The sequence below is a fragment of the Poecile atricapillus genome, chromosome Z (genome assembly GCF_030490865.1).
Source record: "Poecile atricapillus isolate bPoeAtr1 chromosome Z, bPoeAtr1.hap1, whole genome shotgun sequence".
Classification (NCBI taxonomy): Eukaryota; Metazoa; Chordata; class Aves; order Passeriformes; family Paridae; genus Poecile; species Poecile atricapillus.
The window spans coordinates 136732468-136759363 of NC_081289.1; the positions used below are offsets into that span (position 1 = coordinate 136732468).

Genomic DNA, 26896 nt, shown 5'->3' on the forward strand with positions numbered 1-26896 from the left:
TTTCCCTGAGGGCTACTGGCATTCGGAGCATACAGCTAATGGAAGGAGCAAAGGTGTCTGCCAGGATTTCCAGGGTTTCAAGGAAGCACTGCCACGAGTGCAAAAGCTGGATTGCTTCTCCTCAGATCACACACATGCTTTTCATTCATTATTCATGGCTCTAAAACACAGGCAAATCCTCCAGGGCATTAAAAAACTGTAACAACACTGAGGGAGAGAAGAATGACTCAAAGATCACAGTTTAACTCTATTTCAAATTGACAGAAACATGTTTCATGGATATCATCTACCCATCCTGCCCAGGGCAGGAAGAACAAAGGAGACACTCTCAGGGGCACTGGGAATTATTCATTGCCTGCCATTTCAAAGGCTGGAAAATAAACAGATCAGCCATTTGCACGTACAAAGGATAGCTATGAAATATTTGTGTCCACGTCATCTCCTGCCAGCTCTGGTATGTCACTTCATCACGAGAAAGCTACTCTTGACACCCATGTGAGTTAAAATAAAACCATTCCCCTGAACTGGTGGCTGACACCCCAGTTACAGTCTCCTGGTGGAGGTGCCAGTGAACACCCAGGGCTGCCATGTTCCGACCTGCTCCTGTCACACAGCCCGCTGAACTGTTTGCAGAGCAGTGTTTACCAAAGTCACACTGAGCTGTTTATTGACAAACCACCGCCCTCACTTCCTCCCCCAGAGCTTGGCCCAAATTCCCTGAATTACCAACCATTAGGTCTTTTTCGATCTCTTCATACAATTCCGACAGTTTGTCTTCCCGTCCCTCCAAGGCAGTGCTGGCTTCATGGTGACGCCTGATCCAATCCTGAAAGTAGTCTTCCTCCAAGCTTTTGTAGGCCACCACGAGCGTCCTTAGGCCTTCTCCAGCAAACTCCTGCAAGTCAGCGGCAGAAAGGCCCAAGAAGAACAGTCTGGTCACCCAGGCTTACGAAGGACCCTCAGAAAGCAGACTTTCTGAGTAAAAGTGTCTTGTAAACTGAGTAAAAGTGTCTTGGTAAAGTTTATGGAGGAAAGATGAAAAAACACCTTAGGCCACAAACGTTGGGGTATTTTAAAATAGCAATTCCAGACCACTTTATCATTGCCATCTGTGGTCCTCATGAAAACAACAACAACAAAAAACAAAACAAAACAACAAAAAAACAAGGGAGAAAAGAAAAAAAAAAATAACAAAAAACAAACAAAAAAAACCTCCAAGACCCACCAAAACAACTCAAAAGGGGTTTTCTACTTTCTGGCTCTAAAGCTTTACACTAACCAGGCATTTGTTTCCCAGGCTTGCATTTCTCAACAAGAGGTCCAGAACAGTGAGATCTAAATACACACTGAACACAGCCTGTTTTTGGACGTGAGTTCAACATTTTTAGGGTATGAATTCTGGCTGAAATACGCAGCATGAGCACAGCTAGTCATGGCACCTCAGAAAGTCCTTATTACTGTGTTTTCTGATGGACAATATGGAGCTCAGTGTTTGGTGGAACAGCAAAGACACATTTGTGAAATGCACCTCTGGGAGATGTTCCCCAGGCTTGAAGTAAAGCTGCATCAGAAACAGGTCACAGGTCTTTTAAATGTCCTGATTTGGATTTGCCATCTTTTCCCATATTACAGAATCATAGAATGACAGAATGTCATGGGTTGGCAGGGACCTTAAAGATCATCTCATTCCAACCTCCTGCCATGGGCAGGGACATTTTCAACTAGACCAGGTTGCTCAGAGTCCCATCCAACTCAGCCTTGAACACTTCCAGGGATGGGGCATCTGCATCTTCTCTGGACAACCTATTCCAGTGTTTCATCACCCTCACAGTAAAGAAATTCTTCCTAATATTTAATCTAAATCTACCATTTTTCAGTTTAAAGCCATTAACCCTTGTTTTATCACTACATGCCCTTGTAAAAAGTCCCTCTCCAGCAGTCTTGTAGCCCCTTCAGGTATTGGAAGGTGTTATAAGGTCTTGCTAGACCTTCTCCAGGCTGAATAAACCCCAATTCCCCAGCTACAGGAGAGGTGCTCCAGCCCTCTGATCATCTTCATAGCCATAGGCTCACTCCAACAGGTCCATGTCCTTCTTATGTTGAGGATCCCGGAGCTGGACAGTGCTCCTGGTGAGGTCTCACAAGAGCAGAGCAGGACAAATCACCTCCCTTGACTGTCCTGGAGCAGTTCAAATGGCACCTGGTGCTCATACTCAGGCAACTCATTTGAGATCTAAGACCATAAAAATTAATTTGTTTCCCTACTCCTAACTTAAAACTTGTGCTTAAGTGCTGTTTCTAAAATCTGGGGATTTTTTTTTTTCAAAAAACAGGTTATGCTGGAGAAAAGCAAAACATCAAACGCAGAGATGTTGTTGAGAAGGAAGCTCTTACATTCAGATGTTCTGTGGTCTCCCCTTTGAGAAAGTTGCAGGATGGATGAAGCAGTTCATAAAGAATGGTGTCAGCCCCCTTGCAGTACAAAGTCAAGTCACCTTCTGGACTCCGCACTGTGAGGAAGAGAAAAAGAAATGCTACAAATCCCAGACTGAGTCTTTTGGAGTATAAAGCCCTTCCATCAAAAACCAAGAACAGTTTCCACAGGTGTCTGAATTTTCCCAGGTTTTGGCAAGCTCCCAGGAATCAAGACAAGCTCTGCTTAGAAAAGAAGAGAGTGCATTGGTCTGAGCAGACACTACACTGTCCCTACAGGCAGAACTTCACTCAAAAGTTAAGAACAACTTGTTTTTAGAGAACTGGTCCTACTTCCCCTATTTTCCTACCAGTAAACTGTAGGAACTGAATTGTAATTGTAACTACAATTACAATATTCCTGAAATATTATCAGTCCAATATGCTGGAGTGTTAATAAAGGCTGCAAAAAGTTTCTTTAATAATTTCTCCATTTTCTGTTTAGGAAAGTGGGTTTCTTAGTTCATTCTTGGTTTCTCCTTTCCTACTTCCTCAAATTTCACTCAAATTTAAAAGCTGATTAGAAGAAGGGCCTTTCCTGCATTGTAAGGAGGGGAGCAAGATATATAGAAAGCTTTATCTTTAGGAGACTAGCTTGCATCACTGTGGTCCAGATGTTGAGATTTCTCCCACCTGCTTCCTTTAAGTATTTTTCTGGCACTGTAGCTGTGTAATTATAAAATCAAGGCAGCAAATCTCAAGTCCTCAGAAATAAATATTATTCAGAGCACACTGCAAAGGAGGTCTCATAGAAAAATGCATCACAGCTGAATGAGGGCCAGCTCCAGAACCTAAGAAGTCAGGGAGGAAAGAAAGCAGCAAAGGGAACATACCAATCACAGACATTCGCTTGCGAACATTGTTAAAATCAAGAATAGCCAGAAGTTTGTAGATTTTTGTTTCTCCCATTTCCACGACAGTGATGGTCTCTGGTGTGCGAGCCCTGAACACAAATCCAAAGTTTCTGGCAGCAGTGACTAGGGCTCCCTCATCAGGAGATTGTGCTTGATACACCAAGTTACCTGACATGCAAGAAAAAAAAACGTAATGTGGCTTCTGACTTAATTTTTGAGCAAAAAAATACAAAATATAGGACAAAACATAGCAGTTATCCCTTTGTTTTTCTGTCTATCCACAGAGGTGCAGCACTAAAAAACACTTTATATCCACACATCTCCATCAATCCCACCAACCCAGGACAGTGCCAGAGGCCCCCTGGACTCTTTTGGGGATTTTAATCTCTCTCTTTGGAGTCTAACATCTCACTTGAGAGGACAAGTTCCTTGGGTTTAGCCCCTGCTGGTTAGATCTTTTTTTTCTGATCAATATTTTCACTTTATACCTGCCAATTAATTCCAGCCTCTAAAGCATGACTTTCTGTCTGGGATTTGAGGAGGCTGACCTAGCAGCTGTGGGAACATTGGGTGAGAGGAGGTAATGAGTCTCCAGTAGATTGATGCTCTTTGTTCTTTGCTTTTTGGGACTAGGAGAAGAGAAGAGAGAGAGCTAGGCAAGCCTCTGCCACCTCAGGGAAGCTGTGGCACCTGCAATTTCTGCCCTCCAGAGGTGTGGTGGTTGCAGTAGTGTCAGCTCCACCACAAGAACACACAGGAAGTAGAGGGCCTGGTCCCTTCTCTTCCCTTATGGCATCTCCAAAGACAGTGATTTATATGTAATCATGCACTACAGAAAATCACCAGGGAGCCAAAAGGACCAATAACAGCTTCTGTGGAGAGAAGACATGTTGTGGTGCAAGTGAACATAAGCACTCATTCCAGTGCCTTCAACAGTCCTCACCTTCCTTCTTCTCCTCAGGCATCACCGTGTGGCAAAGTGAGAGCAGCCGGAAGAACCTGTGTGTCGGGACATCATTCAGCTTCACAGCTTCAACCAGGCTGTGGTCATAGAAGGCAAACTTTGGGTCGGCTAATGGGTTGTATGAGAAATCAACCTTCTCTGTGTTCTGGAAAAAACACGGTTTGGTATTACTTGTTGAGCTTTCAGAACATAGCTGTACACCAATGCCCATCCAACACAGCCCCGCTCTCCTCCTCACATTTGCAAAGGACCCTATCCTGCAGGGCTGGCTGCTTGTGACAGAGATTGGTGGATTTAAGGAAGTGGGAGGTCATGAAAGGTACTTAATCGTAGGACAGGGCAGCAATAGATGTACCTTTCAGAGCAGCACTCAGGCTAAGAACCAATTAGCTAAACTGCCTCTCTGAGCTGCAGTTAATGCTCCAGCAGGATCCCTGCCAATGGATGCCTACAGCAAAGAAGTGCCAGCCTTCAAAAAAATGCCTGCTTTTTTTTGCTCATGCTCATGATGTCAAAGGCTGCCTGTAATAGTGGAATGCAGGAACCCAGTTTAAAACAACTCAAAAGTTTGTCTTGTCCACCATGTTTTCCCAAATCCTGATACGGAATAAATAGGACAGACAGGTGACATAAAGGTTAAACTCCACAGGCACTGCCCATTTTGTTAAAAAACAAGGAGCCCCAGGCAGAGTGGAACACACTGGAGAAATGTCCAGAAGCTCACCACATGATGTGTCATGGAGTAATGGACTGCCAAGCTTGCCTTGGACAATTTTGACTCCCACCCCGTCCCTGATGAGCTCAGAGTTTCCAGGATGGGAATCATCCTTTTGACCTCTGCACACTGACATTTAGCACTCAGTCCAAGAGCACAGACCAACCCCTCCCACACATGTCTGTGCAGCAAGGTCCAGGCACAGCAACATCATGGATGTGTGGGCAGCAGGACTCTGCTCCAGAGAGTGTCACGAGCAGCAGGGTGGGGTGGGCAGCTGGCAGGAGTCCAGTGTGTGTCACCAAGCAAGGCTGACAGAGAGAGGGCAGGCTGGAGGCACAGTACTCAGCACAAACAGCCTGCTTCAGTGGGCAATTTAAGTTCTAAACGGACTGGAAATTAATCACTGGAATGAAGAGTGGGATTTTGATCATCATCTTGGTGTTTGTTATTTGGATTACTGCATGCAGCTTTCAGACATTTTAGAGATGAAGACATGTTTGTTTGTGCCAGCAAGCAGAGGCTAAAGAAAAATTTAGAAATTACACATTTTCACACTTCCTGAACTCCAGACATTAGAGAAATTTGACAGTGACCTTGTTGTTGGTATGAACTGCACTCACTTATTCCTCACTAAAGCTTTAATTAACTGCTAAGGTTAATAAAATTCACCAATGTCCAAGTCTGCAACAAACACCACTGGTCAAGTGTTTAAGAGAAGTGGTGTATACAAGTGTATACACCAGGACGTCAGGTGAAGCGGAGAGGACTGTTCTCATCCTGCAGGTTTAACCCAGGCTTACTGGAAAGGAACTTAACTCTGGGAATTCTTTGACACCCAGAGGAACACACATTTCTGCTGTGAGCGTCAAAAGCATGCTCTTGCATGGTCAAAAACATAAGCTATGCAGGGTTGTGCCCACTGGAATTTATCCAGGTCCACTGAAAGCACAGATCCTGATAGTACTTGAGCACTTACCTCATTTATTTCTATCCTTTGCCCAGACATATCATACACATCACCTGCAAGCAAGAAAGAGGAAATTATAGCCACAAGCTGCGGGTAAGTGCAGTGTCTGAGCCACAAAATTGGGTAAAATGTTTCTAAGCTAGAATCTATTTTAAAAGTTTCAGTACATTGACATGGGCACTGATGACTGATGATACGTAACAATCAGTTTCTATGTTGGTGCATGACAAAATCCAGAGACTGGACTGATGCTTGAAACACAAAGCACAAAAGTGACTGTCTTTTGAGTAAAGAAGACTTGCCTTGAGCTGACCACAGAGAGGATAGGATTTCTAGTGCTAGGTAGGAAATGAAAGCGCTTCCAAGTGATGACTTCTCTTGTGCCTCCTCTTTCAAAATCCAGCTCCTGGATCTTACTATTTGCATGAGGCCATAGGCACCCACAGAAAAGGAGTTTTCAAAGCCCTTTTCCCCCACATCTAGGTAGCAAGGCTGCTGTATTGATTCTCTCTGAATGGATGATCTGGTCATAGCAATTGAAGACATGTCATCTCTAAGAAACATTATTAGAACTTCTGCCTGGAGAAGAGTTTCACTAGGAAGGTCTGGACTGTGCCACAGCCAGCCAGTCCCAACACTTCATTGAAGTAAGATTGAAATGCAATGAATTACAAGAATGATTGACTTGTGTTTGCACCAGCAACCTCGACTGTGATCAAAATCTTAGTGCTGATGTGCCTTCAGGCCCTAGGAGTGGAAAAGAAACATAGTAAACACCTCTCCTGAGAACCTATGCATCAGCTCATTCCCTGGGAACCACAGCCAAGAGGCTTTTGTCTATCTCCTTCCCTTAGGCCTCCAGAGGAGAGCAGAACTAAATCATCTCTTCTGGCATTGCTTTCCTGAGTGCCCCTGAGCAGCAGAGAAGTACTGTGCTAGGAAGAAGTGAAACATTTAGAAAACTACAGGCAACAGATTGTTTGCCTTCTTTGCATATATTTTCCATTCATTTCTTGAACCCTTACCCTGTATCTATGTTGGTGGTGACATACACTTCAGAAAAGTCAATTAGGGACACTTGATAGGAGAGATTTCAAACTGTTTAGAAGTACTAATGTTAGCTATCATATTAACACTGTTTGAGATAAGGTAGTCTCCAAATATGCACAGATTCACAGGAAGAAATATCTTCGTTTATTAGGTCAGCTGAAAGCACTGAGAAAATATGCAAACTCTCTGGCACATTAGTACATCAGCAGGTCTGACACAGGCAAAGCAGGCATCCATATACAAATAAGCAGTGACTAATTTCTCTGGGGCATCTAATGATGTTAATCAATTAGACAGCTTGCAAAGTGCTAGCACCTCTTGAGCAGTATGAAGAAAACTGCCTGTGGCCATAGCATGAAAAAGCCTTTTAAATCAATGACTTCTAGGATCTAACAGAGCTAACAACTCATGTTTCCCATTTTTTCCAACTCCCTACAAATTTTTCTCTCTTCTGCTAGGCGCAGAATATCAGGTGTAAAGACAAAGACCAGGTCATTGACAAGTCCAACTACCTGAAAAGGATGTGGAAAATCACTGCTCATGATATGAGAAATTGGTGAGAGACAACAGTGTGAGAAGTGGACAAAATCTGCGGATGACCCCCATGAGGGATGACTGATTTCAAAAGTGATTAGGAGGGACTAAGTTACCTGAGTTACATGCTGTGTTTTTACCTGGCTAACCACATCAATAACACCATAAAAATCCATGATTACCTAACTAGTGATATCAGAAAAAAAAACCCAAATTTGAGTACAGATGCTGTAAATCTGGGACAAATGAGGAGAAACTAATAGTGTTGGTTCTTTAGCTGGGATAATAGTGGGGCCGAAAAAGGGAGATAAAAAAGTGGGGAAAAAAGGGGAAACAATTAATACATGGCAAGTGATGCAATCAGGATGTCCAGAAATCCCTGATGGGCATCCTTACACTTGATCACTGCAGCTCCTTACATGACACTCTCTTCTGGACATCTGATTTAGTCTCTGTGGACGAAGAAGCACACAGTGAAGGGAACCACCCAGAGAGCAATGCAAACATACCATAGGATTTGCCATTGATGGAGCACTTGTTGAAACACATGATGTTCTGGGTGAGAGTTCCTGTTTTGTCTGAGAAGATGTACTTGATCTGCCCCAGCTCCTCGTTTAGTGTAGTGGTTCGAGCCTGAGCTGGCGTGTCATTCAGTGGGTAATACATTTTACGGTCCCAGTCAATGTAGAAACTGTTACCCAAGCGTATAATCTCCACACTGATGAAACAGAAAGAGAAGTTGATGGAATATTCATTAGCTTAAGGGTCAGGCTCTTTATCTTCAATACCACCATTATCAATTGCAATTAGGAGACAACTTTGAAGGTAATGACAAGTTGAACTCATCTGTCCATAGGTGGCCTGTGGTAAGGGATGCTGAAGCAAGTCCCACTGAAATGATCTGCTAAGTTTACAGCAAACTCATTTCCTTCACTTATAAAGCAGTACTTTATAAAGGTACTTGGAAAGATTCAGAAGCGTTTGGCCTGAGAGGTGAGGCAGGAGCAGTGGGTTTCAGGAGAGGGCTTCCAGCAGAGCTGTGGCTGGGCTGAGCCCAGTGCCAGGGAACAAGCACAGCCATGTCTCAAAGAACTGAGAACTCCACAACAAGAGAGCCACTGTGTCACCCAGTACAACCAAAAGAGTGGCATCAGCTTGCAGATGACATGAATTTCCACCTTGCTGGGTGGCACACTGGACAGGAATGGAATTCATTCCTAATGTTTACCAACACAAAAGAGACTCTGTAGAAAAGCTGATTCAAGGTAGGTACAATGATAAATTGAACAGGGCTATGCAGTCTCTACCCCAGCCTCAAGGTTTGTGACACACTGCCTACCTGTCACTCCTATTTGTCTATCACCCACAACCAGCACAGCTCTGCATTGTCTGGGAAGAGGTAACAGTCTGAACTGCTCATATAGTACCAAGTACCTCAGCCTGATTGCACCTACTTACCTGGCAATCCTCACACAGTCCTGAAGCCACCTCGAAGAACAGGCCATTCATTCACTGTTAGCAAGATGCTAATGGTGGCAGGCTTCCAGCCCTGCTCCTATAGCATCCTGCACACCTACACCTCCCCTCTAACTGTAAAATCATCCTCTCCTCTTCCAGGGCTCACTTCTGTCCCCACCCCAACCCTGATAAAGCCTTTTGAAGGCAGCAGAAACAAGAAAAGCATCACTGTGTTTGTGTAGGAGCACCCATGATGGGGCTGTGTGAGGTTTTAAGGAATACACTGCTCCCAGTTAAGGCAAAAGCTAAACCTCTCTTAAGATCAAAAGTGAAAGGAGCTTCTGGCACGTACCTGACGTAGAGTGAAATGGGTACCACTGTGTTTAGAATGATCACGTATGACCAGAACATGAGGAAGCCAGAGTAGGAGGCAGAGTTGACACCCTCTGCCCAGGGCAGATAGACCTGGAAGTAGTAGCCCTTATCATGCTCCCAGATACCATTGCCAATGGCTAGGATGAGACACATCAGTGCTAAAAATGCAAAAATCTGGAAAAAAAAAGAAAAAAAAACAACAAAAAAAAACCAACAACGAAAACCAAACCAAACAAATCAAACCCAAACAAAATGTATTGCATTTTAGAAACAAGGAATTTATTATGCACAGGTTAATCAGAAGACCCTAATTGTATAGGGTTGGATAGCCTGAATCATAGGAAAATGTGCCTAGGGATGAAAAGGCAAAACCAGCACAATTATCATACTTGTACCTCAGGGACAAAACTACACAGTGCAGAGTCTGGCAACTTGGAATTAAAAGTCCTCAAACAGCTGGGGATTTAAATCCCAAGCAGACATCTCAGCGAGGCTAGTTATAGAAGTCTGCTGCAGAACACCAAATCTCATTAGAGAAGAGCTGAGCTGCAGATCCTCAAACATCTGGCTGCACACTTGGGAAACTGCCTAGAGAACTTTACTTGGCTGTTTGCCAAATGCATCACCATCTTCCTCACAATTTCTGAAAGACTACTAAGGATAATCTAGCAGTGTAGAGTCTGGAATTTAGCACTGAATATTATTCTGATGGTTAGAGGAGAGTTAATTTCTTTCTCAAAGCTAATGGTTGCCTTGGTATCTGCCCTCACAATTTGATTACATTTCCTTTGAGCAAACAAAAAGCAGCACCAACCAGTGATGCATATCCTTTGGCTTTAGAGAAGCCTGCATCCGGAAACCTAAAGCAACCAGGGCAACTGCAACTGGGAAGTGAATTTCAAATTGGGAAACCTTACTGAAAACTGGGACTTGCTTGGGAACACTATTTAACAGACACAAAAACATTACATAGATGATAAAGCATTTTTTTGATTAAAAAAAAGACAAGACTGTAGCAATACATTTGTTTGGAAAAGAACAGAAAGAAAAGAAAGAAAGACATTTACAGAAATTAATACAAACTGCAAGGAATTTCAGAACTGTGAATATCCAACAGTAATGAAGTATCAAGGAAAAAAAAAAAGTCAAACAGGTGTGTGAAAAGCAAATGTGTTCCAAGAGGAAGGAGAAAGGAAGAAGGATTTATCTGCCCTATAGTAGATGAAAAAGGTAGATTATGTTCTCTGACACAGAGCACTGTGTGGCTCTATCTGCTAATAAGCATTTTCAATGCAGCAGGTCCATCTAATTCTAAGATGGAAGCTTAGAGGTTAGTTTTTAACCTTTAATAAAGTTATTATTTAACAATGCTTTAAAAACTGGGAAGACCCACCATCTTGGAATCCTGCTAATATTATTACAATATTTGTAATGTAGAAGTGGTGATGGTAGGGGAGATAAATTGCAATTAACTTGTCATCCTTCCTGGACAAATGACAAGAAAATAATTCTTTTGGCATAGTCTTTTCCAAACATATGACATAAAACAACCAATATAGTAATAAAAAAGTGAAGATATGGAGTCAACAGGCTGCACAAAAGAGCAATTAAAAATAATCTTTAGCAAGGATAATCATTCGGGAAGAAATATCAGTAAGTTGGACCATTATGTAAAGGCCACACAGCAACAATCACATTAAAACAGTAATCAACCTTTTTAAAAAACAGCAATTGAGGGACAAACATAGAAATGTTGGTGGTAAAGCTAATATTTGTACTGCTGAGTCAATCTATGGGAGGAAGAAAGATACTTCTATGGAGAAATATGAATCACTTGGTGAAAAGTTCATGCCTGATCAACTCAAGTTTTAATATCAAACAGCCACAAAAGGGAACTGCAGTAAGAAAAGGTGGCAGACTGAGTTTCAGGGGACACATTTATTTCACACATGAGTAATAGCTTTTCTATTTAATTGTGCAAAGCCAGATAAATTGCTCAGCTTGTGAAATTGAGACAATATTGCTTGCTGGTAAGGAATGTGGTGCAGTGTTTTTAAACCTCTGTGAACCAGTAATTAAAACATATTTCAATCTGCGCTATTGTAATTATAAGGACTTAAGAGTATTTGAGAGGCATGACCCACCTCACTGTCCCAGAGGTTAAAAATTATCCATTTGCAGAATATTGCAATCCATGTAGGAATTTCAATGTGTGATTCAGCAACAGAAATATAAATGGGCAAGACAAGAGCTGAACTTTCCCAAGGTGTCCCTGCCCATTGCTTGGGTGTTGGAACAAGGTGATCTTTAAGGTCCCTTCCAACTCAAACCACTCTGATTCTATACCACAGCAGCTCTTGCCTACAGCTGTACTTGATTTATTTACATTTTGTTTTCTGTGCACTGGGCATGTCAATGCTCTCACAACCCCACTGATGTACAACACTCGTTCTTGCACAAAGCTCACTAACAGGCTGTTTGATCTGAAACAAATTGAAAGGACCAAGCCACTAAAAGCAGCCCTGGAGATTAATTTCTGTGCACAGAAACAACGGTGTGCAGGGTCTTACAATTGTAACCACAGCCCTGAAGAGAACGACATGAAAAATCATTGCTTGTGCATGCTCACAGAGCTTCCCAGCATGAACATCCTCCCTCCCCATGTCCTGCCCATGTATTGACTGCTAAAGATCCTCTTGGTAGGAGTTTTGTAACGAGGAAGTGACTTTTGACTTCAAGACAAACATTGGCTGTTGGACTGTGAATTAAAACAGTAAAACAGTCTTGGTTTCTTGACTGGTGCTTTGAGCTCTGCTCTGGGACTTGAAGCAGTCAGTTGTGTAAGAGATGAATGTGAGAGCTCTCTTTCTCTGTAAATTTGTTCCTCCTGCTACAAAGCAGCTTTTGGAGAAAAAAGCATTTCTGGAGCTGGCAAGTGCATCCCAGTGAAGGAACATTAACTTCTCTCTCAGATAGATGAGAAGCACCTCCAGATGTGACAAAACAGCTATGACTGCCATCTGGGAAGGCTCACTTCTGATTAACCCTTGTTGGGGCAGAGCAGGGCAACATTTAGCAAGCACTCCCTTCATTAACCTGCCGAAACACTGCTTCGCCTGGAAGTTTTATGGACAAACAAACACAAAATAACTTTGCCACTGTTAATGTGGAGTAAGTTTCACTACATTTAAATTACCTATTTATAGTAAATCTTGGCTGGTTTGTATTCTCCAACTCAAGAGCACAATATACTGCCTGTTTTTATGACCACACTCTGTAACCTTTGACCACCCAGTGAGCTGGAAAAACCCAAAGCCATGTCTCCTTAGGTGTGCAAAGAATCCGGTATTTAACGTGTGACAGAGCTTTACTTAGACATCAAAATTTTAGGTTCCTTAAAAATGTGTAAAGGAGACAAACACACCCTTGGCTCCTCCAGTGCCCAAGAACCCAGGCAGAGGCTGATGCAATCGGCTGCAACTTGCTCAGTGTTTTAAAACAGAGCCAGAAGGTAAATTCATCTCATTTGATTTTATAAAGTGAGGCCAAACAGACTGAAAGTTCTGGGTGGGACCCTTGGCTTGCAAAAGGAGATTTAGCAAATCTTAACTGAACATGAAATTTGAGATTCCCAGTTCAGTTTTCCTCTGCTCTGTTTCTGTGCCCTATGGATCCCCCCACAGCCCATTCCCCTCTCTAGTCAGAACATAGCAGAACACTTACGAAAATGTGAAATTCTTCAAATGCTTGCAAAATTTTGAATGTAAGAGGCCCAAACCTTGTTCAGTTCTGCTATCCACTTAAGGGGAGAAAGAGAAGAAAACACTGAGGGAAACAAGCTGATGATAACCAAGATTCATAAACCAAGATTTTCCCTTGGAAGAGATCGGTGCAAGGTTATTAAAATTAAGGGCATGTCCTTACTGTACATAGAGCAAGGCCTCAAGAGGGATTGAAGTTAACCTGGAGCGGCTCTCTGTGCTGCAGCATTGCTGGACATCCCCAGGCTCACCTAAAGGACTTCTGGGATCCCAAGAAAAAAATCAGGAATACAGAGGCTGAGGTGAAATGTGGAGGCCAGAGGGTGGTGCCACCCTGGAGATGTTTGTGCTCCAAGCCCCAGTGCTGAGGAGGCATGCAGTCAGAGAGGGCAGGGAGAGCTCAGGACAGCCTTGCTGTAACGCACAGGCTGCTGTTGGATGCCTCTTCCAGGGCTTGTTCCAGTTCCTGGGAATGGATCCTGTCCCCAGCTGGCTGCTAGGGTGATCTGAGAGCAAGAGTAGTAGGGAAGAAGCAGTGACCACTGACCACCAGACCTTCCCAGTGTCATAAACCAAAGGTGGTGCAGCATGCACGGGAAAGCACATTTGCACTCAAAGGGAAATCAAATCTGGAACTAAAGACCTTTCCTTCAAGCAACATTGATTAAAGTAGTGTCAGAGTGTATCTTCTCCTTCCCTGAGTGGCTTTGAACTCAAGCAGTAAAATCTTGAGAGAGCCTGTGAAAGAATCAGTATTTCTGCCTGGAAGTATTTGCCATTTGTTAAAACCACTGATGGGCTTAACCCTCAAATTAGATCTGTTTTTCAATCGGAGAAGAGTGCCTGCTATGTAAGATTAGTGTTCTCAAATTTCCCAGCTGCTAAAAACACCAGTTTTTGAGCATTAATGAGACCATGTCTAATAATTTACCCTAACATGTTAAGTCAGGAGCTGGCATCATGTAAATTAGCAAACCCAATTACCAAGTCCTATGCGGATATCACCAGAGACGCCAAGAAATTGGGAAGGAAGAGAGAGAACTGCTAATGTTTATTTAAATAGAAAATGACAAAATTACTAGAAGAAAAAAGGGCTTTGCAGGCTTTAAAGTATTTCTCACACAAAAATGCAGAGCAAGGGAGAGCAGAATAAATGACAAACTCAGAAGGAAAGTCCTTAATTCTGTCAATGTAATGGCCTTGCTTTGTAAGATGGGCTGGCAGAGGCGCTGCAGAGCTCAGACTGCTAATAAATTATGATGTACTTTTTCCTTTTATCATTAGTCACTTCTGATATTCCCCCATTTGTGTGGACAGAGAGGTGGAGCATCTGGAAATGATGAAAACATCTGAAGAAAGGAAGACACATTAATCAGACTTACCACCAACACAAGGACATTCATGAGCCGATCAATGCTTGTTCGCTTAAAAGTTGTTTTTCCGCTGTTCTGCATGAGTTTCGTGTCTGGCCCTGAAGATGAAGCACACTTGTTAATTTTGGTAATAAACCTTAGCTGTTCTAAACCTGATTCTCTCTGAGGCCCCACTGTGCTTTTCAGGATAAATAATCATCATAGCTCTCATGAAGTCAGCTATGCACAGATTGGAGTGCTGGTGGGAAATCTGGGCAGAAACAGGTTAAGTCATTTGTCTGAGATTATATGGAGAGAGGCACATAAAACCATTAAATCTGGAGGTTTGAGTCAATTCTTTTCTTTCGATATTTAACCTTTCCTTTCAGGTTCAATCACTTTTCACAGCATATCTGATATTGCTATGTTATTGGTGACATATTATGTATTGTCTCACATATCTAGGGGAGTACAGAAACAGTAGAAGGACTATGCTCATGAAAAGCATAGATCTAATCAATAATATTATTGATGACCCTGATATTCCAATGTGGATTAAAATCCAAAATAGAAATTATACAGAGTGTTTCTTTCAATACACTTGAGAAAATTCTTAACCAAATTTAATTGTTACATTCTTTCTTAGTCATTGATCAAAACTCCCCTTTTGTATTTTACTTTGTGGATTTCTGAAAGAGAAAACTTTTTTCTTCTTGTGCCTGGTAGAAACATAAATACTTGATTCCTTTGTGCATGCTGGGTGTGATATATCCCCACACTGGGGTTCTGTAATCGACATGTCAGTCTTTTTACCTACCAGCATAAATAACGAGTCCAAAGCACCAGTCTGTGTTCCTGATAGTACAGCCCCTCAGCAACATCTTCTCATTGTCCAGGGCATATTTCTCTCCTCGAAGAGTAAGAGTTCCTGTGAATTTATCCAGTTTGTTATTTGGTGCCTCACATCTGATTTCTCCTGTAAAAAGAAGGAAAAAGCAAAAATGGAAATCTTGGTCCAGAAAGGTGTTATTAATACTGAATTCTCAGCTGCTCCTCAGAGAGACAATATTTCACACTCTAGTTATAGTAGATTCCTAACCGTGTCATTCCTATTCTATATCTTATATTTACTGATGTTCGGGGATGTTGCTCCTTCCCCATATTCATCTCATAATTCAAGGGACCACAGTGAATTTGGATTCATTCAATTCTTTGAACATGGCAAGTTTTATTGGTAGAGTACAAAACAAGGTTTCCACAGTTTTTACGTGGGTGAGAAGAAATGTTGAACCAGCGACATACTTTTAAGCCATTCACAGCAAGTTCATAGTGGTAGGTTGTCACTGGATGACTTTAGATAAAAGTGCTGACATCACCTGTTTTCCTATTTCATTTTCTCTCAAACTGCAGGAGCCCAAGTGAATAGAATCATAACCTAAAGGCTGCAGAAGAGTAATTAACTGAGGTGTCTTTGTTCACTGATTTTTAATTTCATCTGTTTTATAACTCAAGTCCCTGGAGCACATAAAAAGATACCGCTACCTTCTTTGGCCACTGAGCTGACACCGTAAGTGATTGGAGTGTCTATTTCCACGCTTTGTATTTATTTCTTGTAATAAAATGTGTTCAGATACCTCAGTATAAAAATGACTATTTAAATCAAGTGCTGCACTGACCTTTAAAGATTTAAACCGGAGCCCTGTGGATGTATTGAGAACTGGAAAATACAAATATGCCTTACTGAGAGGCAATATAAGAGTTCAGTCTGTTCACTTAATTAGCAGGAACATTAAAGTTATTTTCAACACAGGCTGTAAATACCTACAAAAATACTAGCATTTGCAGAGAGTATAGTTCTTCTAGCAGCTTTCAGATTTACACACCAGGCTCAAGAGACTGGAAACAAAATCCAGAGAAATCCAGGAGGAAAGTGTTATGATTGTCTTCACCACCACACATTTTAAAATCAAAAATTATGCAAGTGATCTAAAAACCAGCTCTAACCTAGGGCAGACACACTGTCAGACATGAAAGATTGAACAATTAGGAAATTCAGTGACACCTGGCTTCAGAATGCATACTAACAACTGTGTTGCTCTTCTACTTTATCATCTGGTTAGTCCAACTAGGACCAGACCTGTGGCCCATCATTTCTGAAAGTCTCTAGTAACCAGGCTGGTCTCACTGCCACCCTCACAAACACCTTGAAAAACACAAAGGAAACAGAGGCTTTGCACTGGAACCTTGGCAAAGCAAACCCAGGGCATGGTCTCCCACCAGGAACACTGTGTCTCCTGTGGGACAGTTCTCCTCTAAGCACCTCGTGTGTCCACATCTGCTTTCCCATAGGTGGGTGGGTCTGAGCTACTGACATACTGATTTTGAGATCAGAAGGGATTTTTCCAGATGAGACTAACCACAAAGGAGTGAGAAGCTCTAAAGATCACCCCAGGACAGCTGCACTGAGCCAGTACCTCTGCAGCTGGAGGCACCCTAACTAGGCACCATGCCTCCCATCCCCCTCACCCACTAACAGCAATAAGTTATCTGGAATACATTTCAGCTGAAAGAGTTAAATACTGCCAGTTTTGAAAAGTAGAGGGTAACTGAAAAGTATTGTTGCCTTTCTGGTCTCCCAGTTCCCCAAATCAAAGAAAGAAATTCAGTGTTTCGCAAGCATCTTCCTTATCTGAACGATCAAACAAACATCATAACTCACATGAAGCATTCCACTGAGTGCCTGTATTAGCTACACAGCCCTGTCCTCTCTTCCTGTCTTAAAAAGTAATTAGATAAAGAGTTACATAAATATTTAAATATTTCTACAGAGGTTTGCTAAGGGAAATGCAAGGCTGGGTCTGATTCCAGGCACTCTTCCCAGTACACTGTCAAATATAAATCATCCTATGAAACATTTTATTCATTTCAAGTATTGTGAAGAGGCCACTTTTATTTACAATGTAAGTAAAATAGAGATTTAGAGAACTAATAAATATCTGGTAAGAAAATTCTCAATTTTCAGAAAATATTTTTAAATGTTTTTTTAAATTTAGCACTTCTAAGAACACAGTGCCCTTAGATAAGCATCATATTAAGCATGCCTGAAAAATTATCTAAGATGAAAGTTTTGCTTACAAACTGATAGATACTTTGGCCTGCTCAGGATAATAACTAAGACATGCCACTCCAATTATAAACATTAAGCATTTAACTGTACATGTAAAAGCATATCTCTCAACACCTAAAACACTCAGAACCTCAGCCATCACTTCAAAGAGATCCTGATGTACTGAGCTGACACTTGGCAAAAAACACACATCATTGCATAAAACCTCAACAAAGAAGGCAAAGGAAACTCTACCAGAGACCATCTCAGCTATGCTCTTTGCCACATCCTCACCACTTGTCCTGGAATCACCTACTTATTTTAAAAACTATTCTTTTTTAAATTATTTTCCCTCTGTATCTAAAAGTATTTCCTGAGAGCCTTCAATCCCTTGAAGCGCTCCAAGGACACCATCACTCATTCCACCCCTTTCCACAGTAACTCCTCCTGTAATCTTGACCTCATATCTAAGACAGCAGGGTACTGCAGAACGTGACTAACATCACTTGGTCTGTTCCCTCATCTTCTTTCCACAGACAGATGATGTGTGAGCATGGAGTATTCTGGTTTTGACAGGTCTAGCTCCTTTCTCCGTATATGCTGCTAAATATTCTCTGGTATCCAGCAACAGGACACATGGGAATGGTTGAAGTTGCAACGGAAGAGGTTCAGACTGTTCCTCTTAGGAAAAATTTCTTTTCTAAGAGGATGACCACTCACTGGAACAGGCTTCCTAGAGAGGTGATTGATGACCCCAGCCTGTCAGGTTTAAGAGGCATTTGCACAATGCCCTTAAAAACATACTTAAATTTTTGGTGAGCCCTGAAGTGGCCAGGCAGTTGGACTAGATGGTCATTGTAGACCCCTTCCAGTTAAAACATCCTATATCCTATCCTATCCTATCCTATCCTATCCTATCCTATCCTATCCTATCCTATCCTATCCTATCCTATCCTATCCTATCCTATCCTATCCTATCTTTGATACAGTAAACAGCACAGAGAAATGACACATTTCCTATTAAGCACATCTATAATGCCTGCCTTTAGATATTTTAAAATTCAGTCTTTATTGTTGCATAGAGAAAGGAAATGAAAGGTTTCAGTATGAGACTTCAGGCTGGGAAGTTGTCATCTGTCCTGTGCGCAGTTAGACCTCAGGTCTGTGTGGTGTCTGGGAAGTCTCACTGGTCACAAGATAAATGCAATCAGTACATCAGCATTGCTACATCAGTGTGAAAGTGCGGTGTGAAAATATTTTGAGGCCAGAACTAAGTATAAGGTTTTGAGAAAACACTTCACATTGTGCAGTTATATGAACTCTTGTGCTGGCTTTCAAGGTGGGTAGTCTCGACATGTGCAGACAGACACAAAAGGAAAGTGTGCATGCAGAAGAATTGCCACCAATGCAGTGTCAGGTTATAGCCATGAATGGCATCAAGACCTGCAAGCAAAGAGAGACCTTTTCCTTTACATGTGGTGTTGATATCTGTAGTACAGACTGCAGAGTGCCTGTTCTGTTTTGCTGGCACTGTTTCCAGAGACAACCTAGCAGGGGACAGATAACAGCCTGGAAGAAAGAGTCCCAACCACTTACTGTATTTTGGACAAATCATCTGGAAAGTGAATTTTCCATTTATACTCACCATTGAACTCTGTCAGCTTCTGAAGATCTTCTCCAAGCTCTGCAGTAACTGTCAGTGCCTGCTTCACCTTCAGGTTTGTTTCACTGTGACAAACAATATAAGACAAAAACATGAACTGAAAGTCATAGGTGAACTGAAAGCTCTCCTTGAAAATCACTTCTGCTCTTGAGGACAGTCTTCTTCCTTAGACATCTGATGAACTGTGATACCACACATCTGTTTCACCTGGCCAAAGTGTATAGCTTGTCTCTTTCAGTTGCAATGACAGGCATTCAGAGGAATTCTGAGCATGGCACCAAAGGCAAAGTGGCTCTATCTTCTTAATTTCACCACAGAGCACCATACTATCTATCCTGTCACCCATGACACATTTAAACCCAAGGTATCTAAGCATATATGAGAGGTCTGAATCTTTTCTCTCATGGTATTCTGATCTGGAAGATTACTTCAGTCCTGGGACTAGTTAGCTAGGGAGTTGGAAATGCAATGTCAAAAGAATACTGCATTTGTTCAGGGCCTCTTAGAAGTGACACTTGTGTGTATGAAAACTACAAACCCATTTTCAGCAGAAATCAGATGAGGAAAGTCCAGAGGGCTGTATGTAGGGTCTTGGGAGAGACACAATTTCTTGAAATCTCTGGTCTTGCTTAGTCCTTTAGAGCGTTGCTAGTTCTGGGCAATGCAGAAAAGGTAATGCAAACTGGGTCATAAAGATGAGTCAGGTCTAGTTTGTTCCAATTAATACAAGTTGCAGCCCTCTGGTTTTGTGGCCAATCGTGTCCTGGAATGGGCAGTATTTGGAAGCCTTGGCTGTGTGCTTGCTTTGATATTATTCTATAGCAGTCCAAAGGAGATTACCAGCGTTATTCATTATGATTATCTCACCCAGATAATCTGTCTCAAGGAAAATACTAAAAAAAAAAAAAGAAACAGCTTCTGCTGGGGATAGTGCAGGAACATGTATCTCACTAACTCTCAGTGTCAGAAGAACTGTCATTGAAAAGCAAAGTCCCCTCCTTACATGACACTTGCACTCAAGAAGCAAAAATATCCAACAAAAGATGTTATTTTCAAGATACCTACCCAAAGTTTATTCTACTTCTCATGAAACTCTTGCTACCCAAGCTATTGCAGGTAAGCCTGCAGCACCCAGGGTCACCAGGAACATGGCAGTGATTGCATGCCAGGGCCAGGCTCACTTACCCATCCAGCTCAGCTGTCTCAATGTATGTCAGGCTGTGTGGCTCACTGCTTGACAGCAACAGGAGATCAGCCTGAGCACAGATAGAGAGACAAACTTGGCATGAATTCACACAGTCAGAAGGCACTGCAGAGCAGTGCTGCTTGTGGATACTGCCACATCATCACTATGACTGATTTTCTTGTGTGTGGTAACAGTGGCAGAGATTAACTGTGATCAGGATAGAGAGAAACGGTACTCACTGTCACAAAGTTGTTGTTTTCTAGTTTTATTATATCCCCCACTTGGACATTCATCCATTTTTGCTCCTTTAACCTGCAAGGAAACCTTTAGTAAGTAAGCACATACAGCAAATGCCACTTGGGAAAGTGGGGAACTTAGCTCTGCTCCTGGAGCCAGAGTGTAGGCATCATCAGGAACTGGGAACAGGGCCTGCCATGATGTATCCTGATCCATCCTAAGCTGGAGGACCACCACAGTACCAAAAAAAGCCGTAAAAAGCAATAAAAGCACTGTTAGGGCTGACCCATGCTGGGTTGAGAACAAGCTCCACAACAGCATCACAGTCCATGTGCCTTATCCTTGTCCTTGTCTCTGCATGGACTACCCCCTTCCTTCCTTCTCTTGAAGGGCCACATTGCCTCAAAAAACCCTCTCTGCTTCATGTGAAACACTTCATCTGGGAAAACTGCAGATTGTGTAAGGTTTTATGAGTGGTACTAAGGGCAAATGTAGCCAGCTGTGAGGAAGGCCAGTGCAGGTGCTTGGGCTGTGCACTTGCCTGTCTGAACCATGTCTGCACTGGTCTTCAGAGCACTAAGCCAGATGTGCACACAGGTAGCCAGCTAAACTGCAAGCACCAACACTCAAAAGATAGCTGTATATTCAAATTCTAGAGGTGAGAAAGATCAGTCTCAAAACAGGACTGGGAGCTCAAGCTTGAACTCAGTTCAATCTTGCTTATTCAGTGTTGGTCAGAGCTGGACAGAATCTGTGGTTTCCAGGATTTGAAAAAGGCAAAAAATATTATAAAATTTCTGTGCCAAAATTTGTTTCCTGGAGACAGTAACTAATACACAATAAACTAAGAAACTGGTTTACTTAGCAGAGAGCACAAAAAACTATGTCCCTATTCTTCAGTTTCCACTTATATTTTTAACTGTTTGGTCATCCATTGGAGTTTACACAACATACTGCTATCTGTAGCGTGGACAAGAAGTCAAAAAGACTTCACAGCTGTCTACAGCTGTGTCCTATGCATAGCTAGACTACATGGAACTGCAAGTAAACAGCACATCTGTCTGCCTTGAAAGCCAAAACCTCTGCAGTTTTTTTCTACAGGAAAGAACATTGCTAGCAGTACAATGTCCAGAGCACGCAGCTGAAATGTTTTGGGTACATCTAAGCCAGAAGTACTACACACACTCTAAGTATAATGAAGTGTATAAGGAAGCTATTCCAGCTTCTTAATTTGAAATATCTTGTTGATAATGCCCAGTTTTGCTTAATGAGAAATAAATCCTAAGAGTATAAATGGACACTTTGCTTGTTACTTCTGGGTTAAGGAGTAAAATAATACAAGACTCTGAAATTCTTACTTGAACATAAACACCCAGGAACAGAGAGAGTTTAGGTTTTTGTCAGCACAAGGTCACAGCCATAATGTCTGCATAGATTCTGGTACTGTGTCTAGGGTTCATTAATCAGGTACATAGTCCAAAACTCCATGATGAACTAGTGGTGTGAAACACAATTCAATTTTAAATTGTTTAGTGATCCTTGAAAATCAGACACAGAGAAAGAATCAAAAATATTACTAATAGAATGCTTTTCCCTGTGAGAGCTACAGCAAAAAGGACTTACATGCCATTGATGAGGACCTGGACTGGGCGGTTGTTGACATGTTTGTCACTTTTGTGTCGATTCTGAAAATTAGATCAGAAGGTTAAAAGGCATTTCCAGGAAACCAAACACACAGGAGCCGTAGGCAGTTCATTAACATTTTAGGTTTCCACCCAGCTGGCAGAATGGGTCAGGCAGATTAGTGTCAAAACTGAGTCAGTGTCCAGTGCACATTTACAGCAGTGACACAGAGCATAACCAGACTGCAAAGGGCAGCAGGCAACACCGGGCTTGCTCCTGGAGAGAAGAAGGAGGGTAGATCCTTGCATGTCACTTAGCACAGCCCTGACTCCACTGGCATTGCTCTCACCCACCTCAATCCATAAACACTAGAGAAATTCATTCCTCTGCACTCATATGGAACGTGGCTACTGTTGTCCTAGTATTGCTCCTTTGAACATCAAAATTATTTTAATGATGAGAGTAAATCAGATGCTAAACTAAGCTCTAATCTCACTCTGTGAAGTCAATTTGGCTTTTGACTATTAGCTCTGATGGCAGCAGACTTAGGCCAAAGCTGAACAAGTCTGAAAAGTCACAGGTGGGCTGAGCACTTCCTACCAAATTTTTTTTTTTTCCACCTACATTGTTCTAGATGACAGAGGATGAGTTCTCCAAAGTGGAAGCCTAAGAAAATATTTCTGTGCCTGCATCCAGACATATCTATGAGTGACCACATTTTCAGACATGCTGAGCAGTGTCAGAGAAAGTCAATGGAGCTGCTGAGCTGCTCAGCAATTTGGAAATTTTAGCTCCTGTTTCAGTAACAAACTACAGATTTTGGGGACTTAATCTCAGACCCCACCTGAGTGCCTGCCCCCAGTTCTGCTTAAGTAGTTTATTTCATTTACTGAAGAATGACAGGACAACTCCAAAGTACAGGTCAGAAATACAGATCTTACAAAATCATCAATGGCATCCTTGACTCCTGATACAGCCAGCACCAGCACCAGGGGCACCACTGTTGTAAACCAGGCCAGTGAGGAAATCTGAGGAATCAGCTGTGAGAAGAAAAGATCTGAGTTAAGACATTTCCTGACAGTTCAGAAAACCACTGCTTCCTAATCAAGCTGCAGACAACATTTTTCTATGATACCTGAATACAGAATAAAGACAGAAATGTTGCTCCATCCTGATATGTGACCCCCACAAAGGTGGGAGAGCCAGGGAACCCATGTTTTGCTTACAAAAAAAGCTATAATTTAAGTTAGAAAAATGGAGCTGTCAGAAAGTGTAGTGGGTTACTATTGCTCCTTCTTGTTGTTGGCAGAATTAAGATAGCCAAGTCCCCAGGGTATTTCTTTGGAAGTACTGATATGGGCAAGCCCACTGTGAGGGACTCAAAACTATCTGAGCAAAACCAGCTGTGCAGAGCCGTCAAAAACTTCTGTTCTTTATTTCAGTAACTTTTCACATTTTGCTGAATTGAATTTCACATCAATGGGCAGTGCAAGCTGTTGCCAGGGCTGACCTTGCTCTCCCAAGAGCAGCGCAGCCATTTTTGTTTCCTGCATGTTTAACAGTGAGAGGACCTAAGAGTTGAGGGTGATTCTGTTATGCTATCAGTCATGCAGAGGAAGATGTCTCATCCTCACACAGTTCTCCCTTTCCTCTAGCAGTACAGCACTAGGGATGGAAGCAACCTGAAACCAGCATCGGTGTGTCCCTCAGTTTGAATCTGGGAAGTGTCAGCTCCATGTACTTTGTGTGAAGTTGACATTTATGCTGTGTCATGGCCCAGATCCTACAGGCACCACAGCCCTGCTCAGCTGTACAGGCTGCAACTGCAGCTTCTCACCTACCTTGGAAAATGCATATCCCACTACTCTGTGACAAAGGAGAGGGAGACAGAATCCCCACAGCCTGCCCATCACATCCACTCTTGATGGAGGAATAGTCCCACAGGGATGGAGTGAGGAAAAATATTTTAACAGAGGAATAGGTAGACTAATGCCTGCCCTCTTTAGGCTACCTTGATGTAAAGAAAGAGCTGTGTGCTTTTATATATAGTCAACCCTAGATGGCCCAGCAAAACACACAGTGGAATAATTTAAGGCAAATACTTTGAAATACTATGAATTTGACAGACAAACAGCTAGAGTGCAGTACAACAACGCAGGAAGCTTAGCGGAAAAGTAACCTTCTCTTGAAAAATATACATGCACTGAAATTTCAAAAATTCATTCCCTATAAATAAGCAAAAAAGATCATACATGGTTTGCTGAAGGCCTAACTACATTTCAACTATGCTTTTTTGAGCGGAAATTGTAAAAAAAAATGGCACTTGAAGCAGGTTATTTTGCAAATCTGTGTGCAGTGAAAGGGTCAACTTTAAAACATTAAGCTTGAAGCATAATAAAAATTACACCCTTCTTTTGGTAATGTGTATTCTGATATGACTCAACAATGGCTGAGTACACAGCAAGGTGCAAAGGGGCAGAAATCCTGATATCAGTTTATCCAGTGTGTTCAGCTTTCAGGGTATTGTTAACAACAGTGATGAGCAAAGTGCAACTCAATGCCATTACAACCCAAAGGGTTCAACAGCGCTGCCAGTGTCTGGCACACTCCATGCTGGACACCTTCTTCACCCTGGAGAAGGGAGCAGCAATACCCAGCTTTATGCAAACTAGCCACAGCCTTGAGCCTTCCTGATGTTAACTCCTTCCTTCCCAAGGAAGCACCACAGGTTACAAATGTGGTGTCCTTCTTGCTGTTTCCTTTGTGACTGCCTGTGGAATTCACCTTAAAATCCATGGCTAAGAGACAACTTGGCTTTATACTACAGGATGAAAAAGTAATGCAAATCTGAGGACAGCCAGGAGCACTCAGGTGCTCCTGCAGACATAAAGGGATAGTTGGGAAGGGCATGAAAAAGTTGCACAGTTTGTTGGAAACTAATTAAGTTTTTTCCCTTCATTTAGTTCAAACCCTTATATCCAAAGGTAAAAGAGAAAATTGCTTTTTTCTGCCCTACTTTCTATGTTCTGTAATATTTTACTAAGATGCTAATTCACACCAGGAATATAGCTTGCACTTCATTACACCTGTCAAACATAGACTGGCTTTGATAACAGAGAACAATCTGCTGGAAACAGGACAGTGATTTCCTACCTGCAAAATCAGCAAGAAAAGGAAGTAAGCATTTGCTATTCGCTGAAACTGTTCAAACAGGTTGAGAGGCAGGAAAGTGAAGAAATTGTATTTCGATGTTTTAATTGAATTGTTCTGTAGGGAAAAAAAAAGAAAATAAGTAGGATTGGTTAAACAGGAAACAAAACTACAGCACAACACATTTCAACTGTGTCTTACTTGCTTATATTTAGCAATAGTATTGTTTCCAACAGCAGCTCAAAAAGCATTTCCTTTTCCCCCCAACAATCATGCCAAATCTGGATAAACAGAGAATTCCTCCTGGAATGGGTGAAAACATGATGCTCATCTTTTGCCAGTGTTGCTGCAGGTAGATAAACTTGTATGTAGTTGCTCACAACATCTTTATTAATACTTAATAATTAAGACTTTAGTAATAGTCTTCTTACTTTCACAGTGCACAAAAAAAATTGAGAACTGTAACCAGAATACAACAATTTTGCTGTTAGCATCTACAAAGGAGGGGTGGAAAATGCATGCCAGGTCAACTATCTGTAGCTGGTCTGATGCTTTGAAGTACCCATTGGCTGGACAACCCTATGGGAGGTATACATCCTCCCAGGAGCAGAGTATGACAACATTATTATTATTATTATTATTACTATTACTATTATTACTATTATTATTACTACTATTATTATTACTACTATTATTATTATTATTATCATCATCATCATCATTATTATTACTACTGTCATTTTCATCTCATTCAGCAAACTTTTAGCTCAGCAGTTTCAACGGGTGGCTTGTTTCTAGTCCACAAAAATCACCTGCATGTGGCATTGTGTGAACCGTCACTGATACAAGAACTCACCATTTCAGTAAGCAAGCTGCAGCTCTGTTCCCTATTTCCAGTTTCCTTTTCTAACTGTGGACAACCCCTCCAGCCACAAGAAGTGGCTGCTCCCAAGTCTGTCTTTTGCAAACCACAGAAGGACCTAAGCTTGGTATTGCAGAACTGGGTATTTTCTTCCCCAAATATCAGAGCAGTCTGGTCCAATACTTGCCACCAGCCAGACAGGCTCATACTGAACCCCATCATACTGACCCCCTAGCTGCAGCTGTCCCTTTAGTTTTCAGGTGTGCTAGACCATCTTTTCATGTGATGTTTAACAGGCCCTGGTTCAGGTTTAGTCCTGGAAGGATGAATCCCATAAGATGTGAGAACATCTTAAATTTTCCCCCTAGAAGCTCTCCAGAAAATGCCCATTAACCCCCTTCCAAGGAACCTAAGGTGTGACAGCACAGGGAGGCAGATATGAAGCACACCTGAATTCCATAATAAATATCATGGTTCAACAGCAGAAAAAATGGTGATTGCAGTATTTGTAATAGCCTTTAGATATTGCTAAGCTGGTGGGAGGACAGGAGCTACTAAGTATGA

At 42.0% G+C, this 26896-nt stretch overlaps 1 protein-coding gene across 2 annotated transcripts in view; it reads right to left on the reverse strand.

Moving 5' to 3' along the window:
• The window catches only part of LOC131592794 (phospholipid-transporting ATPase ID-like), an 83299-nt gene that overhangs the window by 16802 nt on the left and 39601 nt on the right, over nucleotides 1–26896 (reverse strand). For both annotated transcript variants that reach the window (XM_058864575.1, XM_058864574.1), the window contains exons 4-18: nucleotides 25474–25587; nucleotides 23262–23360; nucleotides 22321–22382; nucleotides 20700–20772; nucleotides 20460–20530; nucleotides 19257–19339; nucleotides 15323–15481; nucleotides 14536–14624; nucleotides 9370–9566; nucleotides 8069–8277; nucleotides 5985–6028; nucleotides 4270–4435; nucleotides 3306–3494; nucleotides 2395–2510; nucleotides 731–895 (exon numbers count right to left, since the gene is read on the reverse strand). In XM_058864575.1, the coding sequence (XP_058720558.1) occupies nucleotides 731–895; nucleotides 2395–2510; nucleotides 3306–3494; nucleotides 4270–4435; nucleotides 5985–6028; nucleotides 8069–8277; nucleotides 9370–9566; nucleotides 14536–14624; nucleotides 15323–15481; nucleotides 19257–19339; nucleotides 20460–20530; nucleotides 20700–20772; nucleotides 22321–22382; nucleotides 23262–23360; nucleotides 25474–25587 (1836 nt within the window). The remainder of the gene's footprint in view (nucleotides 1–730; nucleotides 896–2394; nucleotides 2511–3305; nucleotides 3495–4269; nucleotides 4436–5984; nucleotides 6029–8068; nucleotides 8278–9369; nucleotides 9567–14535; nucleotides 14625–15322; nucleotides 15482–19256; nucleotides 19340–20459; nucleotides 20531–20699; nucleotides 20773–22320; nucleotides 22383–23261; nucleotides 23361–25473; nucleotides 25588–26896) is intronic.